At 42.3% G+C, this 27,621-nt stretch overlaps 1 protein-coding gene across 1 annotated transcript; it reads left to right on the forward strand.

The window, feature by feature from the left end:
- Positions 1–1,805: 1,805 nt before the first annotated feature.
- Positions 1,806–27,354, forward strand: LOC139294993 (A disintegrin and metalloproteinase with thrombospondin motifs 2-like). The gene is made up of 26 exons (XM_070917035.1): positions 1,806–1,893; positions 4,353–4,538; positions 4,572–4,849; positions 9,420–9,627; positions 11,438–11,544; positions 11,645–11,728; positions 12,643–12,726; positions 13,121–13,367; positions 13,585–13,690; positions 15,973–16,116; positions 16,278–16,410; positions 17,338–17,451; positions 18,401–18,546; positions 18,625–18,714; positions 18,886–18,968; positions 19,667–19,800; positions 20,872–20,995; positions 21,240–21,320; positions 21,414–21,577; positions 21,669–21,828; positions 21,912–22,044; positions 22,504–22,717; positions 23,224–23,353; positions 23,462–23,536; positions 24,066–24,240; positions 26,168–27,354. Exons 1-26 carry the CDS (start codon positions 1,806–1,808, stop codon positions 26,949–26,951), a joined length of 4,272 nt encoding a protein of 1,423 aa, XP_070773136.1. The 3' UTR covers positions 26,952–27,354.
- The last annotated feature ends 267 nt before the right edge of the window (positions 27,355–27,621 follow it).

Genomic DNA, 27,621 nt, shown 5'->3' on the forward strand with positions numbered 1-27,621 from the left:
GCATTACTACTACTACTGTTACAACGACTGCTACTGTTACTACTACTACTGTTAGTACTACTGCTACTGTTACTACTATTACTTCTACTGTTAGTACTACTGCTATGGTTAGCATTACTACTGCTACTGTTAGTACTACTGCTGCAACTGTTTGTCCTACTACTGCTAATGTTAGTACTACTACTACTACTGTTACTATTACTGCTACTGTTAGCATTACTACTACTACTGTTACTACTACTGTTACTTTTACTACTACTACTACTTCTATTACAGATTTTCAAAAATGGTGGCTGAAATAAAATCCTGCGAGTGCTCAGAAATGCTCAGCGCTGCAAGCCCCACCCCCAAAGTTCCTGTACTTTTTTCAATGTCCCCGGAACGTCATTTAGACCCTGGTTCCTGCGGTGGAAATGCACTGAGGTCCTCCAAAGGTTCCTAGTCCCTGAGGAAAGTTCCTGTGGTGGAAACACGGCTTAATGTTACTACTACTTAGTGCTACTACTAGGAATTTTAGTACGGCTACTGCTACTACCACTACTGATGTTAGTACTACTGCTACTGTTAATACTACCACTGCTACGGTCACTACTACAATACTAGTAATAGTAGTACTAATATTCATACCAATTAGTACTACTACTACTACTGCTGGTACTATTATTGCAAATGTTAGCACTATTACTAGTACTACTAAAACTGTTATTGCAAATGTTAGCACTATTACTAGTACTACTAAAACTACTTCCACTACTAGACATTCTACTGTTACTGCACCTGCTGTTACTATTACTAACCATACTACTGTAAATACTTCTACTTCTACTGTGACTCTATTCTATCTATTTGCAGTAACAGTCCTCCTGCAGCTCTGTCTTCTTCTTCTGTGGTTGTTGTTTAGTCCTCCAGTGTTAGCATTACTACTACTACTGTTACTACTACTGTTACTTTTACTACTACTACTACTTCTACTGTTAGTACTACTGCTACTGTTGGTACTACCACTACTACTGTTACTATTACTGCTACTCTAAGCATTACTACTGCTACTGTTACTACTACTACTGTTAGTACTACTGCTACTGTTGGTACCCTTGTTACTGTTGCTACTACTACTATTACTACTACTACTACTACTGTTGGTACACTTGCTACTGTTACTACTACTGTTACTTTTACTTCTACTACTACTACTTCTACTGTTAGTACAACTGCTTCTGTTACTATTACTACTACTACTACTACTACTGTTAGTACTACCGCTGCAACTGTTAGTACTACTGCTGCTACTGTTAGTACTGGCAATCAGGTAACCAGCAGGTAAACTCACCTGGACGACAGGTATGCATAAGACACACATTATTTAATATCAGTTCTCTGACTCCATCTAGTGGATAAATAGAAATACTTACTTTGTGTGTGTGTGTGTGTGTGTGTGTGTGTGTGTGTGTGTCAGGCATAAAACTAGGACCATCTGAAACAACTGACAGAGAAATAGCTACTCTGTAGGCACACTACTGCAGTATTACAACTACTGTAATACTCCTGCTTTTAGTACTGCGCAGGGGAGGAGAAACGGGCAGACAGACAGGCAGACAGACGGGCAGACAGACAGACAGACAGACGGGCAGACAGAGGGAGGAGATAATGAGGCAGAGTGGAGGAGTGTCTGTTAGAGCGTTCAGTCTGCACACAGCCGCTCGCAGTTAGTCTGTCTCTCTCTGTAGGTGTCTCTCTCTCTCTCTCTGTCTGTCTGTTTATTTATCAGTCTGTCTCCCTGCCTGTTTCTCTCTCTCTCTGCCAGGATGGATGAGTTTCGTTATGGATTATTGATTATTGTGTTTCTGCTGCCGATCAGCTGTTTACACTCAGTTTACATCACTGACAGCACAGGTGAGACACACTGCTCAACTTTTACTAATACTACTTGTACTGCTACTGCTACTGCTACTGGTGCTGGTAATGATACAGCTAATGGTACTGCTACTGGTTCTGGTACTGGTACTGATACCAATACTGCTACTGGTACTGGTACTGCTACGTGTACTGCTACTGGTTCTGGTACTGGTGCTGATACCAATACTGCTACTGCTACTGCTACTGGTTCTGGTACTGGTACTGATACCAATACTGCTACTGGTACTGGTACTGCTACGTGTACTGCTACTGGTTCTGGTACTGGTGCTGATACCAATACTGATAATGCTACTGGTACTGGTACTGCTACTGGTACTGATACTGATACTGATACTGGTACTGATAATGCTACTGGTACTGGTATTGCTACTGATACCAGTATTTCTACTGCTACTGGTACTGGTACTGGTACTGATACTGATAATGCTACCGATACTGCTATTGATACTGCTACTGATACTGCGATGTAAAGGGTCATGACATAACTTCTGTTGTGATATGGCGCTATATAAATAAATTGAATTGAATTTCCAGCACAGTCTAAGTCAAAGATTAGGCAAATTAGTCTGCTGATGTATGAAAAAGCATCAGCTGTTTTTGCACACCACTGCAGATTTTCAAAAATGGTGGCTGAAATAAAATCCTGCGAGTACTCAGAAATGCTCAGCGCTGCAAGCCCCACCCCCAAAGTTCCTGTACTTTTTTCAATGTCCCCGGAACGTCATTTAGACCCTGGTTCCTGCGGTGGAAATGCACTGAGGTCCTCCAAAGGTTCCTAGTCCCTGAGGAAAGTTCCTGTGGTGGAAACACGGCTTAATGTTACTACTACTTAGTGCTACTACTAGGAATTTTAGTACGGCTACTGCTACTACCACTACTGATGTTAGTACTACTGCTACTGTTAATACTACCACTGCTACGGTCACTACTACAATACTAGTAATAGTAGTACTAATATTCATACCAATTAGTACTACTACTACTACTGCTGGTACTATTATTGCAAATGTTAGCACTATTACTAGTACTACTAAAACTACTTCCACTACTAGACATTCTACTGTTACTGCACCTGCTGTTACTATTACTAACCATACTACTGTAAATACTTCTACTTCTACTGTGACTCTATTCTATCTATTTGCAGTAACAGTCCTCCTGCAGCTCTGTCTTCTTCTTCTGTGGTTGTTGTTTAGTCCTCCAGGCTGTGACCTCTGACCTCTGCAGTGAAGGTGAAACAGCTGAAAAACTGACGAGTCACTGAGCAGCTGACAGTCTCGCAGTGTTCCCAGTGTTCCCAGTTCTGTTTTAATGGTTTCAGTCTCAGAATAAAGGATTGTTCCTCTGTTCTGTTTCTGAGTCACAGAACTTTCCTCTCCACGTTTTTCCCATAAATCTTTGTGTTTATGTGTCTCTGGCGTTTCGGGAATGTGAAGGATTCAGATCATATTTCATCATATCCTGTGTGTGTGTCTGTGTGAGTGTGTAAGTATGAGTGTGTGTGTGTGTGTGTGTGTGTGTAAGTGTGTGTAAGTGTGTGTGTGTGTGTTTGACTTCCATGACCTCAGACAGAAGAGCAGCCTCCTTCCTTGTTAAATCACCTCAGATACTGTTCACACACACTCACACACACACACACACACAGGTTTGCTCTGATCTGAGATCAGCTGATGTCACTCTGCAGAAGGGGGCTCTGCTCTGATTGGCTGTCTGTTCCAGATGTTAAAAGCTTTTTGTCTGTTTTTTCAGATTTTGCACTGCCACTCTCACCAGACTGCAGTCACACTTTGTCATTTTAGTCAGCGAGTGTTTGTGAGCTGTGTTTCTCTCTTTGTAGAGAAATGAAACCAGAAATTCCAGGTTCTGTTCCTGAAGTAAGAAAACCTAATTCAAAATCCCATTGACATTTATAACAACACTATTAACTAAAGATCAGCCTTTGAAACAGAGCCTTTTCTTCATATGTTTAGATCAGGACAGTTTGTACACGTCATTGTGCACATTTACTGCAACGTCTTTGTACCAATTTTTTTAGTTTTTATTTATATTGCGCCAAATCTCAACAAAGGTTATCTCATGACACTTTACATGTAGAGCAGACTCTTTATAATATCAAATGAGTTTCAAACAGAAGCTCCTGAACTGAATTATCAGCTGATCCACAGTCTTTAATCTCTGACAAACACTGGTTTTGTTATCATCCTTGTTTCATATATATGTTATCTATGTAGAGATATATTGTATACAGTGGTTGAATTTTGCCATGGCTGTCCGGGGCTCAGCCACGTATTCTTTTTAGGTATTCTACTATGCAGTGCCATTGGGGAGTATGTGGGGTTCACGGCCATCATTTCTATCAGTAATAATATTTATATCACTGAGTTAATATCTGAGATCTGTGACATCACACTGACATCCCTCTTTCTTTCGCTCAGATTCTCTCCATCAGATCCTGTCAGAGTTCTGTGTCATTTGTCCAATCAGGACCAACTCAGAAGGGCGTTTCCTGTCAGCATCAGTCTCCGCTCACCACCTGCACCGCAGCAAAAGACACGCCCATTCGACCAAGGACATGCCCACTGACTCAAACTGGGACAAAAAAAAAAGACAGACTCTAACAGGCGCACCTACATTAAGACGGGCGTTGCCTACAGACGCATCACCGTCCACCCAGACAGGGCACAGCTGGAGGGGGCGGGGTTACAGGGCTGAGGAGGCGGAGCTTTTCTACAATGTGACAGTGTTTGGTCAGGAGCTCCACCTGCGGCTGCGTCAGAACTCCCGCCTCATTGCCCCCTCCGCCACCATGGAGTGGTGGGAGGAGTCAGGACACAAACACTCTCAGCCAATAGGAGACAGCGGCTGCTTCTACACAGGAGAGGTGTACAACATGGAGGACACGTCTGTCGCCATCAGCAACTGTGATGGACTGGTAGGTGTCACCTGATGATGGTTGAAGTCCGAAATCCTTCAATCATTCACTGTGTAGCTGTTTTATTAGAGCACTCCTCATCACTCTTCTTCACTCCCTCCTCATCACTCCTCTTCACTCTCTCCTCAATCCCTCCTCATCACTCCTCTTCACTCCTTCCTCATCACTCTCTCCTCATCACTCCTCTTCAATCCCTCCTCATCACTCCTCTCCCTCCCTCCTCTTCACTCCTTCCTTATCACTCCCTCATCATCACTCCTCTCACTCCCTCCTCTTCACTCCCTCCTCATCACTACTCTCACTCCCTCCTTGTTACTCCTCTCCCTCCCTCCTCTTCACTCCCTCCTCATCACTCCTCTCACTCCTCATCACTCCCTCACCACTCCTCTCACTCCCTCCTCTTCACTCCCTCCTCATCACTCCTCTCACTCCTCATCACTCCTCTCACTCCCTCATCACTCCTCTCATTCCCTCCTCATCACTCCTCATCACTTCCTCCCCATCACTCCTCTCACTCCCTCCTCATCACTCCTCATCACTTCCTCCTCATCACTCCTCTCATTCCTCATCACTCCTCTCACTCCCTCATCACTCCTCTCATTCCCTACTCATCACTCCTCATCACTTCCTCCTCATCACTCCTCTCATTCCTCATCACTCCTCTCACTCCCTCATCACTCCTCTCATTCCCTACTCATCACTCCTCATCACTTCCTACTCATCACTCCTCTCACTCCTCATCACTCCTCTCACTCCCTCCTCATCACTCCACTCATTCCCTCCTCATCACTCCTCTCACTTCCTCCTCGTCATCAATCATCTGTACTGCTTCATTTTTTAAATAAACTTTATATATATAAAGTTTGTATTTGAAGCCATAAATTTAGTCAAATTAAACATTGTGTAACATGAACGGTCTTAGTGGAAATCAATAGTGAGCTTTTAACATACAAATCAGAATTGAATTGGACCATAATGATGCTTTTTTTGTGTTTATGATGGAAAAAAAATCTGAGTGGAAGATGGTCTGAAATATATAAAAAATTTGAAATCTATCGACAGAAATTTGAAAGTTCTCTTGATAATTTTCCACATTTCAGACAGTCGCAATCAGCTGGTCTACTGCCAAGGCATCATCAGGCTTCAATATCTGATCAGAGTGTAAAAATAACAGCCGTGAACATCAGTGAATCTTCATCAACTGAAAACTGATAAAAAGTAATTAAGGATAAGCCTGTTGAACATCTTTGAATACTTATTTCTTACGTTTTCCATCCATCTATTTTCTTACACTATCCAGGGCCGATCATTTTGCACTTAGCTGCAAACCACCCTTGTTCATGCTGTAGGTCACAGTTCCTCCCCACGGCTGCACCTTGAGATCCTATGCATAAATATTACAAATAGAATTGGTGACACTGTTCCACGGCCAGGACGGAATCCGCATTGTTCCTCCTGTATCTGAGGTTCGACAATCAGTCTGCACTTCCTTTCCAGCACCCTGAAATAATCTTTCCCGGGGAGGCTGAGCAGTGTGATACCCCAATGATTGGAGCACACCCTCCAGTCCCCCTTTTTAAAGGTGGGAACCACGACCCCACAGGCACTGTCCTGGACCTCCATGCGACACTGAAGAGGCATGTCAGCCAAGACAGCCCTACATTGTCCAGAGCCTTTAGCATCTCAGGGTGAATCTCATCCATGCCTGGTCTGAAGAGCTTCTTGACTACCTAAACGACGTCTGCCAAGGATATGGACGAGGCTTTTCCTGGGTCTTCAAACTCTGCCTCCTCGACAGAGGACATGTTGGGGGTGAGGTGCTGCAGCTCCTACTTAGCCGATTCATGAGAGGTCTGTGACTCGCTCATAGTCTGGACCCTTGGCTGGGACCAATTTGCCTTGGGAGATCCTATCAGGAGCTATTGCCCCCAACAACACAGCTTCCAAGGTTACATGCAAACCCCTCCACCATGTTAAGGTGGCAAGATTCCTTTACATTCTTAATATATAAACATAACTTGATGGTTAAATATGACGATTATTAAAGTAGTCTGATACAACATGTCTGACTTTATCAGGGACATAACGATCAAGTCCTGAACTTATTTCCATCATTGTCTCGTGCGCTCTTTTGACTGTCTGACCAACAGAGTCAGACTCAAGAAAAATCTGTAAACTAAGAACTAAAAACTCAGCAACTGAAATATGAAACCAGACAATCAGAACAAATATTTTAGGAAGCAGACGAGGCAGAAAAATCCACATCATTAAAGACAACAGTTTAATCTTTGTTTGTTTAGCTCAGTCGTTATCATCATGGGAAAGCAGATTTCTTTAAGGCACAAACAGAACAGAAACATGGATAAACCTTTATATCATCATCATCCTCATCATCATCACCATCATCATCATCCTCTGTGAGGAAGCAGCAGATGTTTGTACAGCTGTTGGTGGTTTTTGAGCCTTCTGACTTTCCGTACAGGCTGGGAGCAGCTGAAACAGTAAAACTGCAGCGTGAAAATTGTTACTGCTGTAGCTTCCATCCACTTTAACTGATGAAAAACACACAAAAATCGTGGACAGAAATTAAAAAAAAAAAACAAATACATATTTTAGTTTAAAATTTAAAGTCAGCAGAAAGCAGAAAAGAAACAGTGAAGACAAACAAGTCGATTCATGTGAGAGGAGAAATGATTTCAGGCCTGCAGAGACACAAACCAAACACTGTAAAACATGAAGACCTGAAGCGACTTTAACTCAGTGAACTCTGTGTGACTGTGTATGAGTTTATCTTCACTTCTTACCGTGTGAGCAGAGCCAGCTGATTGAAGCCAGATGTGAAGCAAAGATGAGGCGTTTAAAGTGAACAGAAACACGAGAAGGCAAGAAAAGAAATATTTTCCTGCTGCAGCCGCTGATGTAACTTAAAGCAACAGCAATTTCAATAGTGCTAAGGTCTGAATATCTCTGACTCAGACTTGAAAACTTTGGTACATTGACAGCACATTTAAAGCAGATTTACAGTAGATGAAACAGTAGATTAACAGTAGATTAAATAGTAGATTAACAGTAGATTAAACTGTAGATGAAACAGTAGATTAACAGTAGATTAAACCTTAGAATAACAGTAGATGATTAAACAGTAGATTAAACAGTAGATGATTAACAGTAGATTAACAGTAGATTAAACCGTAGATCAAACAGTAGATTCAAAAATATATTCAACAGTAGATTGGCAGTAGATTAACCGTAGATTAACCAGTAGATTCAACAATAGATTAAACAGTAGATTAGCAGTAGATTAACAGTAGATTAAACTGTAGGTTAAACTGTAGATTAACAGTAGATGATTAAACAGTAGATTAAACAGTAGATGATTAACAGTAGATTAACAGTAGATTAACAGGAGATTAAACCGTAGATCAAACAGTAGATTCAACAATAGATTAAACAGTAGATTGGCAGTAGATTAACAGTAGATTAAACTGTAGATTAACAGTAGATTAACAGTAGATTACACAGTAGATTAACAGTAGATTAAACAATAGATTAACAGGAGATTAACCGTAGACTAACCGTAGACTAAACCGTAGATTAAAGAGTAGATTAACAGCAGATTAACCGTAGATTAAACCGTAGATTAAACAGTAGATTAACAGTAGATTAAACAGTAGATTAAACCGTAGATTAAACAGTAAATTAACAGCAGATTAACCGTAGATTAAACCGTAGATTAAACAGTAGATTAACAGTAGATTAAACAGTAGATTAAACCGTAGATTAAACAGTAAATTAACAGTAGATTAAACCGTAGATTAAACAGTAGATTAACAGTAGATAAAACAGTAGATTAACAGTAGATGATTAAACAGTAGATTAAACCATAGATTAAACAGTAGATTGACAGTAGATTAAACAGTAGATTAAACAGTTGATTAACAGTAGATTAAACGTAGATTAAACAGTAGATTAACAGTAGATTAAACAGTAGATTAACAGTAGATTAACTGTAGATTAAACCGTAGATTAAACAGTAGATTAACAGTAGATGATTAAACAGTAGATTAACAGTAGATTAAACAGTAGATTAAACCGTAGATTAAACAGTAGATTAACAGTAGATTAAACCGTAGATTAAACAGTAGATTAACAGTAGATTAAACCGTAGATTAAACAGTAGATTAACAGTAGATAAAACAGTAGATTAACAGTAGATGATTAAACAGTAGATTAAACCATAGATTAACAGTAGATGATTAAACAGTAGATTAAACCGTAGATTAAACAGTAGATTGACAGTAGATTAAACAGTAGATTAAACAGTTGATTAACAGTAGATTAAACCGTAGATTAAACAGTAGATTAACAGTAGATTAAACAGTAGATTAACAGTAGATAAAACAGTAGATGATTAAACAGTAGATTAAACCGTAGATTAACAGTAGATGATTAAACAGTAGATTAAACCGTAGATTAAACAGTAGATTGACAGTAGATAAAACAGTAGATTAAACAGTAGATTAACAGTAGATTGAACAGTAGATTAACAGCTCTCTCTCTCTGTCTCCAGGCCGGGATGATCAGGACGGGTCAGGAGGAGTTTTTCATCGAGCCGTTGGATGGATGGAGGACAGGAGGAGGAGAAGAAAAGAAAGATGAGGAAGAGGAGGAAGGAGGAAGACAACACATCGTTTATCGCTCCTCAGCCATCATCAAGAAACAACCAGCTGTCAATCAAACTGAAAATGTCAATCCAACTTCCAATGACTTCCTCCGAGGTGAGAAAACACAAACACAGAAAAGGGTTCATGAATCCACCGTGAGCTGTTAAAATACAAGAACAGAGCGATGTTTATTGTCACATCTGTTGTCATGTTCGTCATGGTTTGAACGTAACTTTACTGACTTGTACATAATTGAGCTGGTGATGTAAACAAACATAGTCAAATTTATTGTCATCCTCTCCATATACGATACTACGTGTACAGGGTAACTAAATATTGTTCCGTCAGTGCTCTGCTGTACACAATAAAAACAGATACAATTAAAATATCTGAGTGGAAATGCAGGAAATAAATACAATAAACCTCTAAATGTGTGTAAAAAGTAAAAAGTGTTTCCTGTCTGAGGATCAAACCAGAAACAGACTTGATGAATAAATGCTGCCATACATGAAGCTATGACAGTGAAAAACTGAAAACATCAGCTGTGTGTGGAGCGATGAGGAGGCTGTAACCTTCATCACAACACAGATGTCATGTTTCCATCATGTTCCCATCATGTTCTCCACATGGTTCTCCATCGTTTGAGCTTCGACTGGAGCTTTTTAATGACGTCATCTCATTGTGTCCTCTTCTTCTTCTGTGATGGATTAATGGCAGCAACTGGAGAGTTAGCTCCACCAGCTGTTTATTTCCACCAACCAATGAACCATATTCACATAGCAGCAGTGGAGGGAAACACATGTTCATTCATGTTTTCTTTTGACCATTTTCTGGAAATTCTGTAAAAATTATAATGATTAATGTCATTTTCAAACAATGCCAGTAGAATCAGATTTCACAATCATGTTACGATGGAAATCTTGAGTTACGAGGTATGTTAATTATGATGTATGACTGAGGTCAGTCCCTCAGTTCACACCACAAACAAAGAGGAGAAATCATGAGATAAACAAACACACAACCTGTTTTTTACAGTGTAGCTGCTTCAAAATATCTGCTGTGTTTCTGCAGAAGGAAAGAATCAAACTGAACACAGAGAAATTGTTCCAGGAAACTTGGCAGAGATGCACGCACACACACACACACACACACACACACACACAGCCAGCTGCAACGTGGCAGTCTGAGGTTCAGCGTTTTGGAGGTTTTGGGCTCAGAGTTGACGGACGGTTCAGCTCCTGAAACGTTTGTCCTCTCAGTCACTGACTCCTGAAATCTGTTGGTCTTCAAACAGCCAATGAGAAGAGAGTTTTCTTTCACCTCAGTTAAACTCAACCTGAGTCTCTGGCAGCACAACGTGACCTCAGAGTGTCTGTTTCTGATCGCTGATGTAATTTCCTTAACAACAGCTTCAACAGATGTTTTTATAAACTGTCCACTCAGAAACACAACATTTACCAGGATTTATGTTTCAACCACAAAACAATTAGTTGTTATTCAGTTGATAAGAAAAACAGGGTCATATGTCAGCTGTTAAGGTTCTGAGATTTTACCTTCAAACCTCGAGAGTTATACATCGGAAAGTCCTTGTTGTTTGTACATAGACTAACAATAAATGTAATTAAGGGACATAATCCAGAGAGCTACGATCAGTAAACATACTTAACGTCAAAAACTTTTATGTTCAGATATAGTGCAAGAAATCTCTTTAAAAATACATCACATCAAATTGTAGTAATTGGTGAAAAGGTCCTGTTGTGTGTGATATACAGATACACAGACTGTCAAACAGAGGGAGCACTGCCCTTCCTCTGAATACCCATACAGCAATGTAAAACAAAATAAAACATATTAACTTCACTATAGACCTGTGTGTTAAACTGACTTTAATGATTACTGAGACTGCTCTTTGGTTTGTCCACAGGTCCTCTTTTAGGTTCTCTGAACTTGAACCAGAATGTGTTGTGGTCAAGATCCAACTCAGCTCGACAACGGCGCTACATTGAAGAGGCTGAACTTTTTAACATTGAGGTTAATGAACCAGTTAAGATATAGAGGTTCATGAAATGTTGAATGTAGGGTTTACCAAACTTTTTAACCCCTCTCCCTGCTCTCTTTTCCTCCTTAACAGGTTTTGTTAGCTGTGGACTATTCGGTTCTTCTTTTCCATGGCCGTGACCACATTCAGAAATATCTTCTGACACTCATGAACATAGTAAGTGAAAACATGAACATAGATTTTAATTCAGTGGCAAATGTAGATGATGTTGTCTCAGTAACTAGTAGTGGTGAGTCTGGTTTTACCAGGTGGACTAGTGCTGAAAGGTAAAGTCAAAGATGAGCTACTCATCTCTAAATCCACAAGGCTCATATAGAGTCGATGGTCAAACTTCCACGAACCCTCTAGTATCCCTGTGAGATGAATGAGCTGATAGTTTGTCCAACCAGGACACAATCTAGTTTGACTGGTATAAGGGTTCCCAGCTTTCCCTCAACATGAACAGTGTGAAACTCTGAGTGAAGCATACACCTTTTTTTTTTTAAATTGGAAATACCACCTGCCAGTCCATGGGCACTGCCCTCAACCCCCCATGTGACATTATAGAGGCCTGTAAACCAAGACAGCACAACATTATGCAGAGCCATCGGCATTTCAGGGTGAGTCTCATCCACCCATGGCACTTTGCCATTGCATTTTGACAACCTCAGTAACCAGAAACAGAGACATGTATAAGGGTCACAGAAGGACATCAACGAATGATAGGAGAAAGCCAACATCTGGACATCCAAGCAATGCATTCCAAAGTTAATGTTAAATTAGCATTGCAGAAAAGAAGCCTGAGAAGGCTATGTGGCATCTTCTGGCCTAACAAGATCACAACCTTGGAAGACACATGAGAAGCAAGAATATCATCAGTGAAATAAGAAGACTTTGATGGCTATGTCATGAGCTTAAATGAAGACACAATAAGGTGGTGATTTGAGAAAATGTATCTAGATTTCTGAAAAAAGGGTAGAATTTTGAGATTACCTTCTTTCATTTCCAAAAATTTCAAAGAGATGGTCAAATAGATGGATTGATTCATTTACTGCAAATATTACAGAACCTCTCTCTCTTGTCTGTTCCAGGTTAATGAGATCTATCAGGATCATTCTCTGGGCGCCAACATCAACGTTGTTCTGGTCAGAATCATCATGTTGTCTCCATCAAAGGTATTAAACTGTGACTCTGTTTCGAAGGTACTGCAGTTTTCTGGTCAGGGCACTTTTCTGTAAATCAACTAGTTGTCCAGTAGTTGTATTGTCTTATTCAGGAAGGACATGCTTTCTTAGTCAGTTTACATGTCCACAGGGCAGTTGTAAATATTGTATTATCCAACGCCCTGGGCTGATTGCTACTTACTTTTCAGAGTTTTATTCAAATATTAGTATTTGTTCTTGTATTTTTAAAATTTCCAAGAGAAAAAGTGTCACAGTGTACCCTGCATTGACTCCCTGGGGAATCTGTGTAAATATGAATTCAGATTTCTAATACTCCCTACCCCTGCATGAAGTTACGTTCTTAAGTTAAGAAAAACAATAAAAACCAAAAGTGTCCCTCCATCAGTCCCAGGAGATGGTATCTGTGGGGAATCCCCAGAAGAGTTTGGAGAACGTTTGTGGATGGTCATATCTCCAGCAGAGGGAGCAGAGTCACGCTGAGCAGCACGACCACACCATCTACCTGACCAGGCAGGAGTTCGGCCCCTCCGGCATGCAGGGTACTACTGCTAATACCTCCACTAATACTACAAATACTACTACTAACACCATCTTCCTGGCCAGGCAGGAGTTCGGCCCCTCCAGCATGCAGGGTACTATTGGTAATACCTCCAGTAATACTACTAACACTACCTACCTGACCTGGTTAATAAAACCACTAGTACTACAAATATTACAACTACTAACACCATCTACGTGGCCCGGCTTTCGAATTTTGGCCCTTTCAGCATGCAGAGTACTACTGCTAATACAACCAGTTCTACTACTAACACCAACTGCCTGACCAGACATTTTGATCTCTCTATGCAGGTTATGCTCCAGTTACAGGAATGTGTCACCTGCATCGGAGTTGCGTCCTCGTCTTTGAGGACGGCTTTTCCTCGGCTTTCGTAGCTGCTCATGAAACAGGACACGTGTGAGACACACAAACACACACACATTGACTAAATGCAAATTTGTTCACAGAACTAGTTATTATCAGAATCAGAATCAGAATCAGAAACTGTTTATTGCCAAGTAACATACATTATAAGGAATTTGCCGTGGTCTGATGGTGCTGACAACAAACATGTAAAAATATAAAGGTAAAAGAATAAGATAAGATAAATAACAAACAATGCAGTGACCAAAATAAAGTGTCCAGATAAAGTGTCCAGTAGGGGGTGCGTGCGTTAATGTAAGGCAGGGGGGACAGGGGTGATGTACGTTAATATAACGTATAACTTTGTTTGTGTTGTGTTTGTGTTGGGGGGGGGGGGGTCAGTGCAAGACTTTGGCCGTGTTCGTCAGGTTGACTGCAGAGGGGAAGAAACTGTTTTTGTGGCGGGAGGTTTTGGTCCTGATGGACCGCAGGGGAGGGGTCAAGGGGAGGGGTCAAACAGATAGTGTCCAGGGTGGGAGGGGTCAGTAGCAAACTTCCCTGCTCTCCTCAGGGTCCTGGAGGAGTACAGGTCCTGAAGGGATGGGAGGTTGCAGCCAATCACCCTCTCTGCAGAGCGGATGATACGCTGCAGTCTGCGTTTGTCCTTGGTGGAGGCAGCAGCGTACCAGACAGTGATGGAGGAGGTGAGGATGGACTCTATGATGGCAGTGTAGAAGTGAACCAGCATTGTTTGTGGCAGGTTAAACTTCCTCAGCTGCCTCAGGAAGTACATCCTCTGCTGGGCTTTCTTGACATTAAGCTGGGAGAGCTTGTCCTGAAGAAGAGCCGGGATGATCGTGTTGAAGGCAGAGCTGAAGTCCACGAACAGGATCCTGTTGGCTCTGTAGGTGAACTGCAGGGGGTCCAGCAGAGGGTCAGTGATGGATTTGAGGTGGGACAAAACCAGGCGTTCAAATGATTTCATGACCACAGAGGTCAGGGCGACGGGTCTGTAGTCATTTAATCCTGTGGGCCCTGTTTTTTTGGGGACGGGGATGATGGTGGAGGCCTTGAAGCAGGCTGGCACGTGGCATGTCTCCAGTGAGGTGTTGAAGATGTCCGTGAACACCGGAGACAGCTGATCGGCGCAGCGCTTCAGGCAGGATGGAGAGATGGAGTCTGGTCCAGCAGCTTTCCAGGGGTTTTGTCTCTTGAAGAGCCTGTTCACATCTCTTTCAAGGACAGACAGAGGTGTCAATGGGGGGGGCACTGTGGGGGGCAGCTGTGGTGGTAGGAGGCGTTCAGCCCCAGGTGTGATGAGGGGGTTGGGGCTGTTGGGCTGGAGCTGGTGGGTGATTTCAATTCAATTCAATTTTTCAATTCAGTTTTATTTATATAGTGCCAAATCACAACAAAGTCATCTCATGACACTTTACAAAATAGAGCAGGTCTAGACCGACTCTTTATAATGTTATTACAGAGACCCAACAGTTCCCACCATGAGCAAGCACTTTGGTGACAGTGGCAAGGAAAAACTTCCTTTTAAGAGGCAGAAACCTCGAGCAGAACCAGACGCTAGGTGGGCGGTCATCTGCTTTGACCAGTTGGGTTTGAGAGAGAGAGAGAGAGATGGGTGATGGTGTCAGGACTGTCCCATTGTCTTTCAAAGCGACAGTAGAAGTTGATGAGGCTGTTGGCGAGGCGTTGGTCGTTAGCAGAGTTGGGGACTCTTGGCTTGTAGTTGGTGATCTGCCTGAGCCCCCTCCACACAGAAGCAGAGTCGTTGGAGGAGAACTGATTTTGTAGTCTCTCTGAGAACAGTCTTTTAGCTTCCCTCACCGCCTTGCTAAACCTGTACTTAAAAATCTAAATTTTTACAGAATGTACAATTTGAAAAGACAACAATTAACAACATCAAAATGACTCCCAAGTATAAAAATGATAATGGTCCACCTAGAGACAATAATAACTCTCAAGAGTCCGTGTAGAGATGATAATAGGCTTCCATCTGTCCACGCAGAAACTATAATGGACTCCCTGGTGTCAACGTAGAGACGATAAAAAAAAACAGGAGACCCCGTAGAGATAATAACGACTTCCAGGTGTTCACATAGACAATAATTGACTTCCAGGTGTCCACGTAGAAACTATAACGGACTCCCAGGTGTCAACGTAGAGACAATAACAGATTCACCTTCCTCATTACCACAATGTATTGAAATCTTCCAAGATTCAATACTTCATTATCATTTCATTGTACTGTTGTTAATAGGAATTTGCTGCTGTTTGTCTTCATTACCTGTCTGCCTTTCTGTTTTTCTGTCCTTCTGTCTCAGGTTAGGCATGGAGCATGACGGCGAGGCAAATGACTGTGCTGACGATGTGCCGTTGGGAAGCATCATGTCTCCGCGGGTTCAGGCCACCTTCCATCGATACCACTGGTCCCGGTGCAGCTGGAGGGAGCTGCACAAGTACCTGGAGTCAGTACTACAAACAATACCAGTATATTTACTGTAATCAACAGAAACACTGAACTGACTGTAATGTGAATATTTTTGCCCTAATTTCACATCAGGCATCGCCTGAACACACCGTATGCCAACCAAAACATCTCTATTTGCCTGTCTTTCTCTCTCTTCAGTACCTATGATTGTCTCCGTGACGACCCGTTCAACCATGATTGGCCAGCTTTGCCTCAGTTGCCAGGGTTTCAGTACTCCATGGACCAACAGTGTCGCTTCGACTTTGGACCTGGATACAGTCTTTGTACTGCAGTATGTCTTTCTGTCTGTCAGCTGACCGGTCTGTCTGTACCCAGATCATCCGATGGGAGATGACTTTTAACTTGTTGCACTTTCAGGAGGAGTCTCAAACCTTTACAGTTTTTAGTAACACTGCCAGCATTGTTTCTATAGCAAAAACTGCTGGAGGCAACAGACAATCCGATCGAAGTTTCCTCCTGTGTTTTAAGGTTTCTGGTTTTTGACAGTTTTTAACACATATTTAAGGAAACTTTGAGATAAGACTGCATGATATAAAAATAACCTCAATAACCATAGGGAGGACAAATATCAAAAAACAAATCAAAGTATCAAGAAACAATTTAAGTATCAATTTTTGGATGAAATATCTTCCAAATGGAAAACTTTAAAATGAAACAGGAGTAAAATCTTTGATTTTTTTTTTTATGTTTTTTAGTGAGACTGATGTTTGCAGACATGACCTGCTGATATATTTTTGGGTTGGAGGCCAACAACACATCTGTTCAGGATCTTAACTGAGAAACGTTTGATGACATCACACAGAAAACTTCCCCAGGAGGACGATTTACACATCAGATCAAATTTATCAGCAGTCTTTAATCCAATGACGTCTTTGTTGTGGGAGTTTCCAACATTTCAACACGATGATGAAAGTATTTTGCTTTAATCATTAAGCAGGTCTGTGATTATCACGTTTGTGTTGAATTGATTCTTTTCTTACAGTTTCTTTCTGTTCTGACCTGATTAAAGAAGTCAGAAAGAGGTTTTATGATGATTTAAAACATATTTCCAGTCACTGGTTTTGGTTACACGTTCTGTTCCTGCTGTTTGAGTGAACATCAGTTTTTCTCACTGTCTCTGTTTTGTTCTGATATTGATGGTTTATTTTTGTATTTTGACGTAATCTAAATATCTTTGTATATGTGTGTTTGTCTCCAGTACACGACCCATGACCCCTGTAAACAGCTGTGGTGCAGCGACTACAACAACCCATTTTACTGTAAGACCAAGAAGGGCCCGCCGCTCGATGGGACAAAGTGTGGACCGGGGAAGGTGAGGACACATTCAGGTCATCGTGGATTAAAGGATGACAGGAAGTTTGATTTGTCCCCGAGTTTTTTTCAGATCAGACGTCATCTGTCCCAATTTTTTCAAGTTTGATATTTTCCTCTTGTCACGGCCAGCTCAGGAACAATGACAGATAATGGGAGGTAACACAAGGAGTTAAAGCAAAAGTCATTCATTTATTGGAAAGACACAAACAACTGTAAATACCAAAATGTTATGCGGTGTGGCAGTCACTAAGTCAGTAGTGTCAGCGTGTATGCATGAATGATAAAATGAGTGAGTGTTATATGGTAGAAGGAAAAGCAAAGACAAAGCAATGTGGAGCGTAGGAAGTACGAAGTAAGTAGTTTCCCCTTCCTCTCTCCGTCATATGTGGGATGACCTCATAGGCTGTATTCACACCGCCTACTATACCAGCTGTACGTACTGATGTGGTCAAAATGTAGCATGTAGTATGCAGTATGTAAACAAAAGCAACATATGCAGTAAGTCAAAAACACCCGGATGTTGTACTGGTTCGGAAAAAAATCTCCAATCTGCATCGGACCGTCTACCTCGTATACTGTGTCCCACAATGCAAAGCGCTGGGGGTGGTGTGCCATTAACTTTACATAAACTTTATAAAATTATTTCACCTCAGCAGATCAAAATCTGTTTCTGAACAAATTTGAGGCGAGAAGTGAGCAACCCAGTTACTGAATTTTCACTCATATTTGATCTACAAGGCCTCATTTAAAAGTTTGTTCTGACTTTCATCAGGCAGCAGCAGAATACCTGCAGGATTATTACTGCCGCTTTCAGAAACAGAAACAGTTTCATACTGCACACTGCTTTTTACAGCAGTGCGCAGTATGTGTGCTAGGCTAACCACTTCCTGAATCCAGCTCTGTGCTGAACTTCCTTGCGTCTCCATGGTAACTGTTTTTTGTTGCAGCACTGTTTTAAGGGTTTCTGCATGAAGTTGACCCCTGACCTGCTGAGACAAGATGGCGGCTGGGGAACATGGAGTCCGTATGGCAGCTGCTCCAGAACCTGTGGGGGCGGGGTGAGGTTTCGGGCCAGGCGCTGCGACAGCCCAGTGTGAGTGAGCTGTCAATCATCTGTGATGTCACAAATCAGACCTACCAATCAGAGAGACTAACCTGTTGTTGCTCTCAGTCCAGCCAACAGCGGGCGCACCTGCTTCGGAAATGGTTATGAGTTCCAGCTGTGCAGCCAAGAAGAGTGTCCTCTGCTGACTGACTTCAGGTCAGTAGATCTACTGTTCACTCTGTTATCTGTGTCCACTGACTGACTTCAGGTCAGTAGATCTACTGTTCACTCTGTTATCTGTGTCCACTGACTGACAGATATCAGGTATCTTTTGTACATTCTAGTCTGTTCTGTTTGTCTGGAGGTTCATTTGTTTTTCTCTTTCAGGGAGGATCAGTGTAAAGTCTGGAATCCTTTTCATGAACATGAAGGAAAGAAACATCACTGGCTGCCGTACCAACACCCTGACCGTAAACACACACAATATAATACACACATTATTGATTTGATTTGTCTTCACTTTATCAGAATATTTGCGTCTGACTCGGAGAGACTCTGGAGACTCTGAGAGACTCTGGAGACTCGGACAGACTCGGACAGACTCGGAGAGACTCGGAGAGACTCTGGAGGATATGACAGATATAATCTAGATGTCCACATAGATGAACATTTACAGGAGGAAACATGTTTGTCTGACAGTAACTGATGGAGGATATGAGTTCACTGGAAGACCAACAATAATTTCTTGTGTCTGTAATAATAATACACACACACACACACACACACACACACACACACACACACACACACCAACACCCTGACCGTAAACACACACCCACACACACACACACACACACACACACAGGAAACTTTCATCTAATCTTTAAATTTGGAAAAACGTGTGTGTGTGTGTGTGTGTGTGTGTGTGTTCACATGTTAAACTCATCAGTCAGGAATCTGTTATTGGAAGGAAACTTGTGGCCTCTCCTCCCTTTAACTCTTTAAAGTCTGAAAATATTTTGGTTTCAGTCTCTTCAAACTCTTAATGTTCCACCTTAAATATTCCACCTTAAGTTGCTCTGACAGCATCATGTTGCGATATATAACATATATACGTTTTTATATATCATATACAATAAATAAAACACTCATCTTTGTGTGTTTGCAGCTGATGAACGCTGTCGTCTGTACTGTCAGTCGGAGGAAACGGCTGCGGTGGTTTCCATGAACAGAATGGTGCATGATGGGACGCCATGTTCCTACAGTGACGCCCACAGTGTCTGCGTACGAGGAGAGTGTGAGGTCTTTATTTTGTTTTAGTTTCTCAAGTTCTTTAGTCTGTGTTGTTATATTCATGTAATTTTATTGATATAAAAAGTAAAACTATATTAAAATGTTATTCCTGAAACATCTAAAGAGACTGTGAACTTCATTTCATAACATCAGCATAGCATAACATAATATACCACAGTACATAGTATACAGTATATAGTACAATACCTCCCAGTATTCTTGTTACATGGCAGAGTGAAGAGGAGAACTGTGATCCAGATCTGAGTTCAGAATCTAAATCAATTATGTAATTCTGTCCTCTAGACCCCCAAAATATCTGTGAAAACTGAGACTCACCCTAAAACTATGAGGCAACTTCACATTTACCCACCACGCCCTGACATACAAATACAGAATCAACTGTCAGCAGTGTGAACTGGAGTATGGAAAGACTCACTAAGAGTATGCAACTGAGAGTAGTAGCAGTAGAAATACTACAGTAGCAGAAATACTACCTCTACTTGTAAGCTAGTAGTTTGCAGTGCTGAACAGTGTTGCAGTATTTTGGGCAAACTTACACCTTCAATACCACTCATTCATGTTCACTACCTCTGCTAAAGCCTCGCTCAACTAACGTTAAGCTCAGCTAATGTTAAGATAAACTAACTGTCAGACGCGGGGGGGGGGGGGGGGTGAAATTACTGTTGCTGCCGGCCGGTGTAGACGTATGTAGCTATGGTTGATTGAATTGAATTCTAGGCATTAAAGCATCTAAACAGGTTCAAATGCATTTTTTTAATTTGTGAAGGGTGAGTGTTCAAGCTAAAACAGGGTGTTAAGTTGCTCTTTAACACTGAGACGACCAATCTTCATTAACTTAGAAACAGATTCTTCCTCTTTTTATTTTCCCTGATAACACTGATATACGGTATGCTGTGAGGTTGAAAGCCAGGCAGATGTAATGTTCTGTCTGGGATGGACTCACCAAGCCATCCCAGTCAGTATACCAGTACACCAGCGCACTTCACTCACTGGTGTCTCCTCCATGTCCCAAAGAGAACCACTGATCTTCAAACTAAGATCTCCTCTCTCCTCATGCAGCATGTAGGTTGTGATGGACAGATCGCTTCAGACCAGCAGGAGGATCGATGTGGAGTCTGTGGAGGAGATAACTCCCTCTGTAAGATCATCAAAGGAAACTTCACCCGCAGCACCAAGAAACAAGGTCTCTGAAAAACATCTGATTAGAGGAGGGACTTCAGGTTCCTGAAGTTTTGTCTCCGACTGAAACATGTTCCAGTCAAATATTGGAGGCTCATTTAACCTCATTCAGTAATGAACTTATGAACAGAAAGTAAATAAATGTTCTGTGAAAGTAAATAGTAGCTCCCAGAACTTATTATAACGGGTATTTTTCTGTTGGAGTTTTCATTACTGATTGATTAATCATCTGTGTTCCCATGGCTTAGGTTACCTGAAGATCCTGGAGATCCCCAAAGGAGCCCGACACCTGCTGATCCAGGAGTTCAAAGGGACTCCTCACATCCTGGGTAAGAGGAGGAAGTAGGAGCGTGTCCAACATGAAGAACTTCTTTACCTTGCAATTTTGAGGAAAACCTTGTTTTTATTGTTTCCTGCTCCAGCTGTGAAGAATCAGGAGACAGGTCACCTCTTCCTCAACGATGAATATGAGCTCCCAGAATCCCGAGTGGTGATTGAGAAGGGTGTGGTGTGGGAGTACAGCAACACTGAGGAGCAGGAGTCCATCCAGACTCCAGGGCCACTGAAATACGGAGTCCTGCTCATGGTCAGTCCTTCATTGTGGGAAATAGGAGTCCATTGTGTCTCATTGGAGTGTAAATCAGAAAAACCATCATCTGCCTGTGTTTCTGTTCCAGGTTAGTTCTCATGGCAACTCCAAGGTGACGGTGTCTTATAAGTACATCATCCAGGAGCATCTCCGGTCCTCGCTGGAGTCCAATCTGGTGCAGGAGGACGCCATCTTCTACGAGTGGGCGCTGAAGAAGTGGTCGCACTGTTCCAAACCCTGCGGAGGAGGTACGCAACTCTGCTGCTGGTTAACAGCCTGGCAATTAGCTCTGTTCTCTGCATGGTAGTTAACATTGTTGTCCGGTTGCCAGGGAAACAGTACACAAGGTTCGGCTGCCGGAGGAAGGCTGATGGGAAAATGGTTCACAGGATGTTCTGCTCCAACATCAACAAACCGAGAGCTATTAGCCGCAACTGCAACACCCACGCCTGCAGCTCCCCACGGTAACAAACTACAGGTCACCATGGTAACACACTGCTGTCACAAAGCTCACCATGTTCATGCTGATTCTGGCTGATTGTAGGTACAGGCTCCTGTGTTCTGGCACCACAGGACCAAATTTAGTCGACTGGACCAAAGTTGGCCTGGGTGCTGCAAAGAAATATTGCTAAATTTATGATTTTATTACTTTTCAGAACCTGGTCCAGTGTCAGTAAATGTGACCGATGTACTCGGGCCAGCTCTGGCACGTCATTCATCTGGACCAGGCAGAGTTTCACGTTTTGTCTTTTTTGAAAAAAGGGAATAAGGAAGTACAGCATAATATGACAACACCGTACAAGATTTAATAGACCCCACTGACAAGAAAATAATGGTAAAGGGAAGAAAAATTCTGGAGTACCTCTCGTCCAATCACAAAGCGTGGTTTATTGTGTGAAATCTTACTGTTTCTTCTCCCTCAGCTGGGTCACTGGGGAGTGGGAGGACTGCAGCGCCTCATGTGGTCAGACAGGGTGGCAGCGTCGCTGGGTGACCTGCCAGCAGACGTCCAGCAGGGGGCAGCAGCAGCAGCGCTCAGTGAACAGCAAACTCTGTGGCGAGGACCGACCGGACGGGAAACAAACCTGCAACCGCATCCTCTGCCCCGCTGCCTGGCGAGCTGGGCCCTGGACCCCGGTACAAAGAGTGAAACCAAGGGACTATTCACAAAGTCCCAAAGTTATCTTAAGTCCTCCTAAATGGTTGGACTACTTCTCTTTCTTTCTGGACTAGATCTAACTTCCTTCTATCTGGACAACCTCTATCTTTCTCTTTCTGGACTACATCTATAATCTTTCCGTCTGGACTATCTCTAATTTACTTCTTTCTGGACTACCTCTGTCTTGTTTCTTTCTGGACTATCCCTACCTTCCTCTCTCTAGATTACTTCTAAATTCTTTTTTTCCAGACTACCTCCTCCTTCCTCTTTCTGGACTATCCTTATCTGCTGTCTTTCTGGACTACCTCTTTGTTTTTCCGGGACTTTCTCTTCATTCTTTCTGGACTTCTTCTTTCTGGACTACCTCCTAAATTGGCCATTTTAAGCCATAGGATGTTTCTTGAATATAAAACCAGATCAATAACTAATTAGGTTAGAATCTGAACATCAGAGGCTGATCGACATGTTTATGTTATGTTTGTAGTGTTCAGTATCATGTGGAAATGGGACTCAGGAGCGTCAGGTTGCGTGTTCAAGTCCAGAGGGTTCAGCCCAAAACTGCAGTGAGCCTCGACCAATCACAACTCGCACCTGCCAGGCCCCACCCTGTAGCGGTATGCATCAACCAATCACATACCATACATTTGTGTACTGACAGAGAGGGAGGATGCTGGGAGTTGTAGTCTGTGTGTAGCTGACTATGTATTTGCCTCCCCCTGCAGGCGACCAAAAGAACTCCATCATTCAGTGGCTGTCCAGGTCCAACACAAACTTCACAGCTCCAAAGATCTCCTCCAGTAAAACACACAGACTTCTCCTCCTTTCTTTTGTCTCTGATAGTTCTGATTTCTCCACAGACTTATTTTCTTTCTCTTTCCTTCTTCTCATTCCTTCTTTTCCTGTTCATTCTCCTAATTTGTTTGCTCCTCCTGTATACATTTCCTCTCTTACCTCCTTGGTTGAATGATTTTTACTGATTCAGCAGAGTGGCCGGACAGGAGAATAGAAAAGGATAAAAGAGGATAAAAGACTAAAATGTATCTAAAGCTGCCTGTCAAAATAAAAGCTACAGAAGAGCTCTTTCTCTACAAAGAAAAATAAGATGGAGATAACGAGAACACTTAATACCAGGTGTAAATGTACGCTGAGATGTGATGTCATTATTCAGATCATGTATCCAGGTACAGAGTAAAGGGTAACAACAGGTGGAGATGATGAGGTGTCTAGTGTTCACTGCAGATAAACCGCTCAACTCAATAAATAAACCTGAAAACATCATGTTGGACTCACTGATTACCTAAACCATTGCTCCTGCTCTGTCTCCAGGGCAGCGTTGCCGTGGTGACCGCTCAGTGTTTTGCCGCATGGAGGTGTTGAGTCGGTACTGCTCCAACATCGGATACCGTCAGATGTGCTGCAAGTCCTGTGGTGAAGGAAACTTAAGCAACTCTGACAACTCCAGCAACTTCAGCAGCACAAACCTGCCAACCGCCAGCAGCAGGTAAGACCCAGAGTCAACCTGGAAGGTTCCATTAACAGCTGGGGGGGTAAAGGGCCCAGAAAATGAATCCAAACACTCCAAATGGTGTATTTTAGCCTTAACATCTCTTCAAATTTTTCTTTTTATTGTAAAAATGAACTTGTTGTGTGAAAGGTTTTACAGTTACGAGTGTTACAGTGAAGCACTTCTGACATTAACATTCTCTGAGTTCTTCTCACTGGTTTGAATTGGAAAAAACATGATGGCACATATTTCTGTGCACCAATCAGGATTTAGCAATATTTGAATCAAAATGTGAGAACAGCTGAGGGGTTGTTTGCTAATGTTCAATCAAACTGTCAATCAAATTTAATAAAACTCTACTCCAGAGTCTTCATAAAGCTGTTTGAAGAGTTGTTGTGTGTTAGACTTCCAATAGATAATACTTAAACCTTTTATGCTGTTCCTTATTCTGTCACATACATAGTCTGTATATAAAGATGGACGACATTACACCTCCCTGAAAGTGAATCCAAAACATCTCGATCGCCCTCTGGTGGCTGGCTGCAGTATAAGTCATAAACCCCGCCCCCTTAATGACATGAGCCAAACTAAAAAATCTAAGTACACATCTAATACATTTTTCCCAGAGATGGTTTCTGTTATTCTAGGTAGTTCTTATCAGCTGATGTGATTTCAGCTGATGATTTTGAAGTTTGGTTTTAATTAGTTATTTGATGCTATAAAAACGGGGTGAAATGTCATGATTGACAGCTGAGATTGACTGTGGTGTGCTTGCGATTGGGTTGGGTGGGTGTATGGGCGGGACCTCACACCGTGGCACCACCCCCGATCACTACTGCGCTCCAAATGACATCACCAAATCATTTGGCTCCAAATGACGTCACCAGCACAAGATGGCAGCGCCCATATCCAGGATATTTTGGCTTCATTTCTGTACAATGGGAGGAAGTGGAGACATTTTGTCCATCTTTATATACAGTCTATGGTCATATATATAATATTATCATGTTGGATATTCGTACTAAAGTTGCCAAATAATGAGGTAAACATATGTAAAAATAATCGCTGTGAGCCAAAAGCTCAGTCTTCAGACGCTGCGTTTCTAACAGTTATTTCAACTGCCGTGTCTATGTGATGTCAGAAAGGTATGGATGTCCTTATATGGTATCTCTGCTCCAGGCACAGACAGGATGTTTATGTTTATGTCAACGTTGCTTAGTAACGGCGCTTAGAGGCATTGGGTGCTTCTCCTCCGTAGACTTCCGGAACTTGGTCCGTCAATCAGACGAAAGCTTTTTTGGGAGGGAGGACTGAAAGAGACAAACTCAACAGAGCTCAAACGACTTGTTTCTGACAGAGGGTGAACTGAGGTGAACTGCATGAAGGGCCAGTAGATAATCAAGACTTTTTAGAACTTCTTCTGATTGGCCAACTTATAGCTGCCGTTAGCTCAGTTAGCTCGGAGCACTGTGGGTGTGTTGGTGTTTACACAGCTATCACAGGAGCTTTGGACCATCAGGAGGAGGAGGTTTTTAGGCCCGGGCTCCGAGAAACAGATGGTTCGGCTCAGCTAGCTAAGAGGACGGCTGGGTGCACAGATAACGTTAACAAGTTAAGTGCAGCTACAGTTAGCAGCAGTTATCGATTACTTACCATCAAGAAACTAACCAACTTTCTTTCACAACGGAAAACGTACTTTCTGCTAAACAACCTCCAGAAACTTGAGAATAGTCCAGAGCAGAGGGGCCGAATAACAGACAGACTAAGTGGATGGACGAGGCGTCCCTCCTCTGCTGAGCAGATGACCAGGGGAAGCATAATAGGTCCCATTTAATGTTAGAGAAATACTTCCGTTGAAATCACGTTTAGGGACTAAACAGTCCTCATCTGATGTCATTGATTTTTCTTGTTTTTTGTCTCCTAGTTTGAGGAGTTTAACCACAGAGACGATGACTTCAGCGTCCACCTCCTCCTGGTCTAACAGCAGCTACATCATCAGCACTCCACCTCCCAGCTTCACTGTAACTCCACCCCCCACCAGCAGGAGCAGCACCGACTTCGTGTACGTGGAGTACGGTGATTACGACGAGTATTCATCCTACGAGCATCCTTCTATTCCCTCTGACACTCCTGATATCATTCCAACTACCACTACTACCACTACTACTACTACTACTACTACAAGGCGTCCAAGAAAAACTGCTCCACTACATTTACTTAAGAGGAAAACCACCACTCCCACAATGCCCCCTGCTGCGGTTCCCCTAGTAACTGCTGATGGACAAAGTCCAACACCGGCGCCGTTCAGGATGTCTGCCATCCCAGAGTTCCCTACCACAACATCAGCTGATCCTGAGGACATCATCGCCACCACATCATCACCAAACAGAACAACGGGAGGGAGAAGTCTTCAAACTAAAATTAATCTGACAGAAACTAAACCAACGCCAACATCGTCGTCCCTCTTTCCACTCTCTAAGAAGGAGAACAACTCGGTGGACGAGGTCCCGTACCGGATCGTGGGATTGGACGGTGACATCACCAGAGGACAGCAGAACTACTTTGTGCCGCGGATGCCGCCATTCCGCGAGCGAACACAAAACAGACGCATCCAGCAGCTTCTGAACGAGAAACGACGTCAGGATCTTCTGAGGCGATCCAACAGGAGCAGAGAGGGCAGGACTGACAGGAAACACACCGGATTATAAAAACATGAAATATTCCTGCAGTGGTTTTAGTTTTATTGTTCACTCATGATGCCGCATGTGCAGCTTGCTCACTATCTGCTAACGCTAACAAACTCTTAACACGAAAAGGAAACAGACAAAACAAGCAACTGATGATGATTTTCCACCAGGTACTCTGGATTTTCAGTCTACAGTCATGTTTGCCATGAAGCAACGTTAGCTGTCCTTGAATCTAGAATAAAAAATCCTGAAGTCTAGACTTGATCCTAAAAGTTTAGCTGTGTAAGACCAGAATGTGGAAACGTTTGCTTCTTCCAAAAACTCCTCACCCATTGGAGTTTTTCTGATTTTCAGTCGTTGTTTTTCTCATTAATGATGTTTGTACCAAATAATCCTGTTTCTAAATAAAGCAAAGTCTCATCCAGCTGCTGATGTCATCATGACTCATCAACACCTGTTAGCCCTTAAAGGTGTAGTTCAACATTTAGTGAAATCCTCTTCTCTTTTGCAACTCTCATGTCCGCACGCTAAATATGAAGCTACAGCCAGCAGCTGGTTAGCTCAGCTTAGCATAAAGACTGGAAACAGGGGAAACAGCTAGCCTGGCTCAGTAAAAGGTAACACAATCCACCTACCAGCAGCTCTAAAGTTCACTGATTAACACGTTATATCTTTGTTTAATCTGTAAACG

The sequence above is a fragment of the Enoplosus armatus genome, chromosome 13, assembly GCF_043641665.1.
Source record: "Enoplosus armatus isolate fEnoArm2 chromosome 13, fEnoArm2.hap1, whole genome shotgun sequence".
Classification (NCBI taxonomy): domain Eukaryota; kingdom Metazoa; phylum Chordata; class Actinopteri; order Centrarchiformes; family Enoplosidae; genus Enoplosus; species Enoplosus armatus.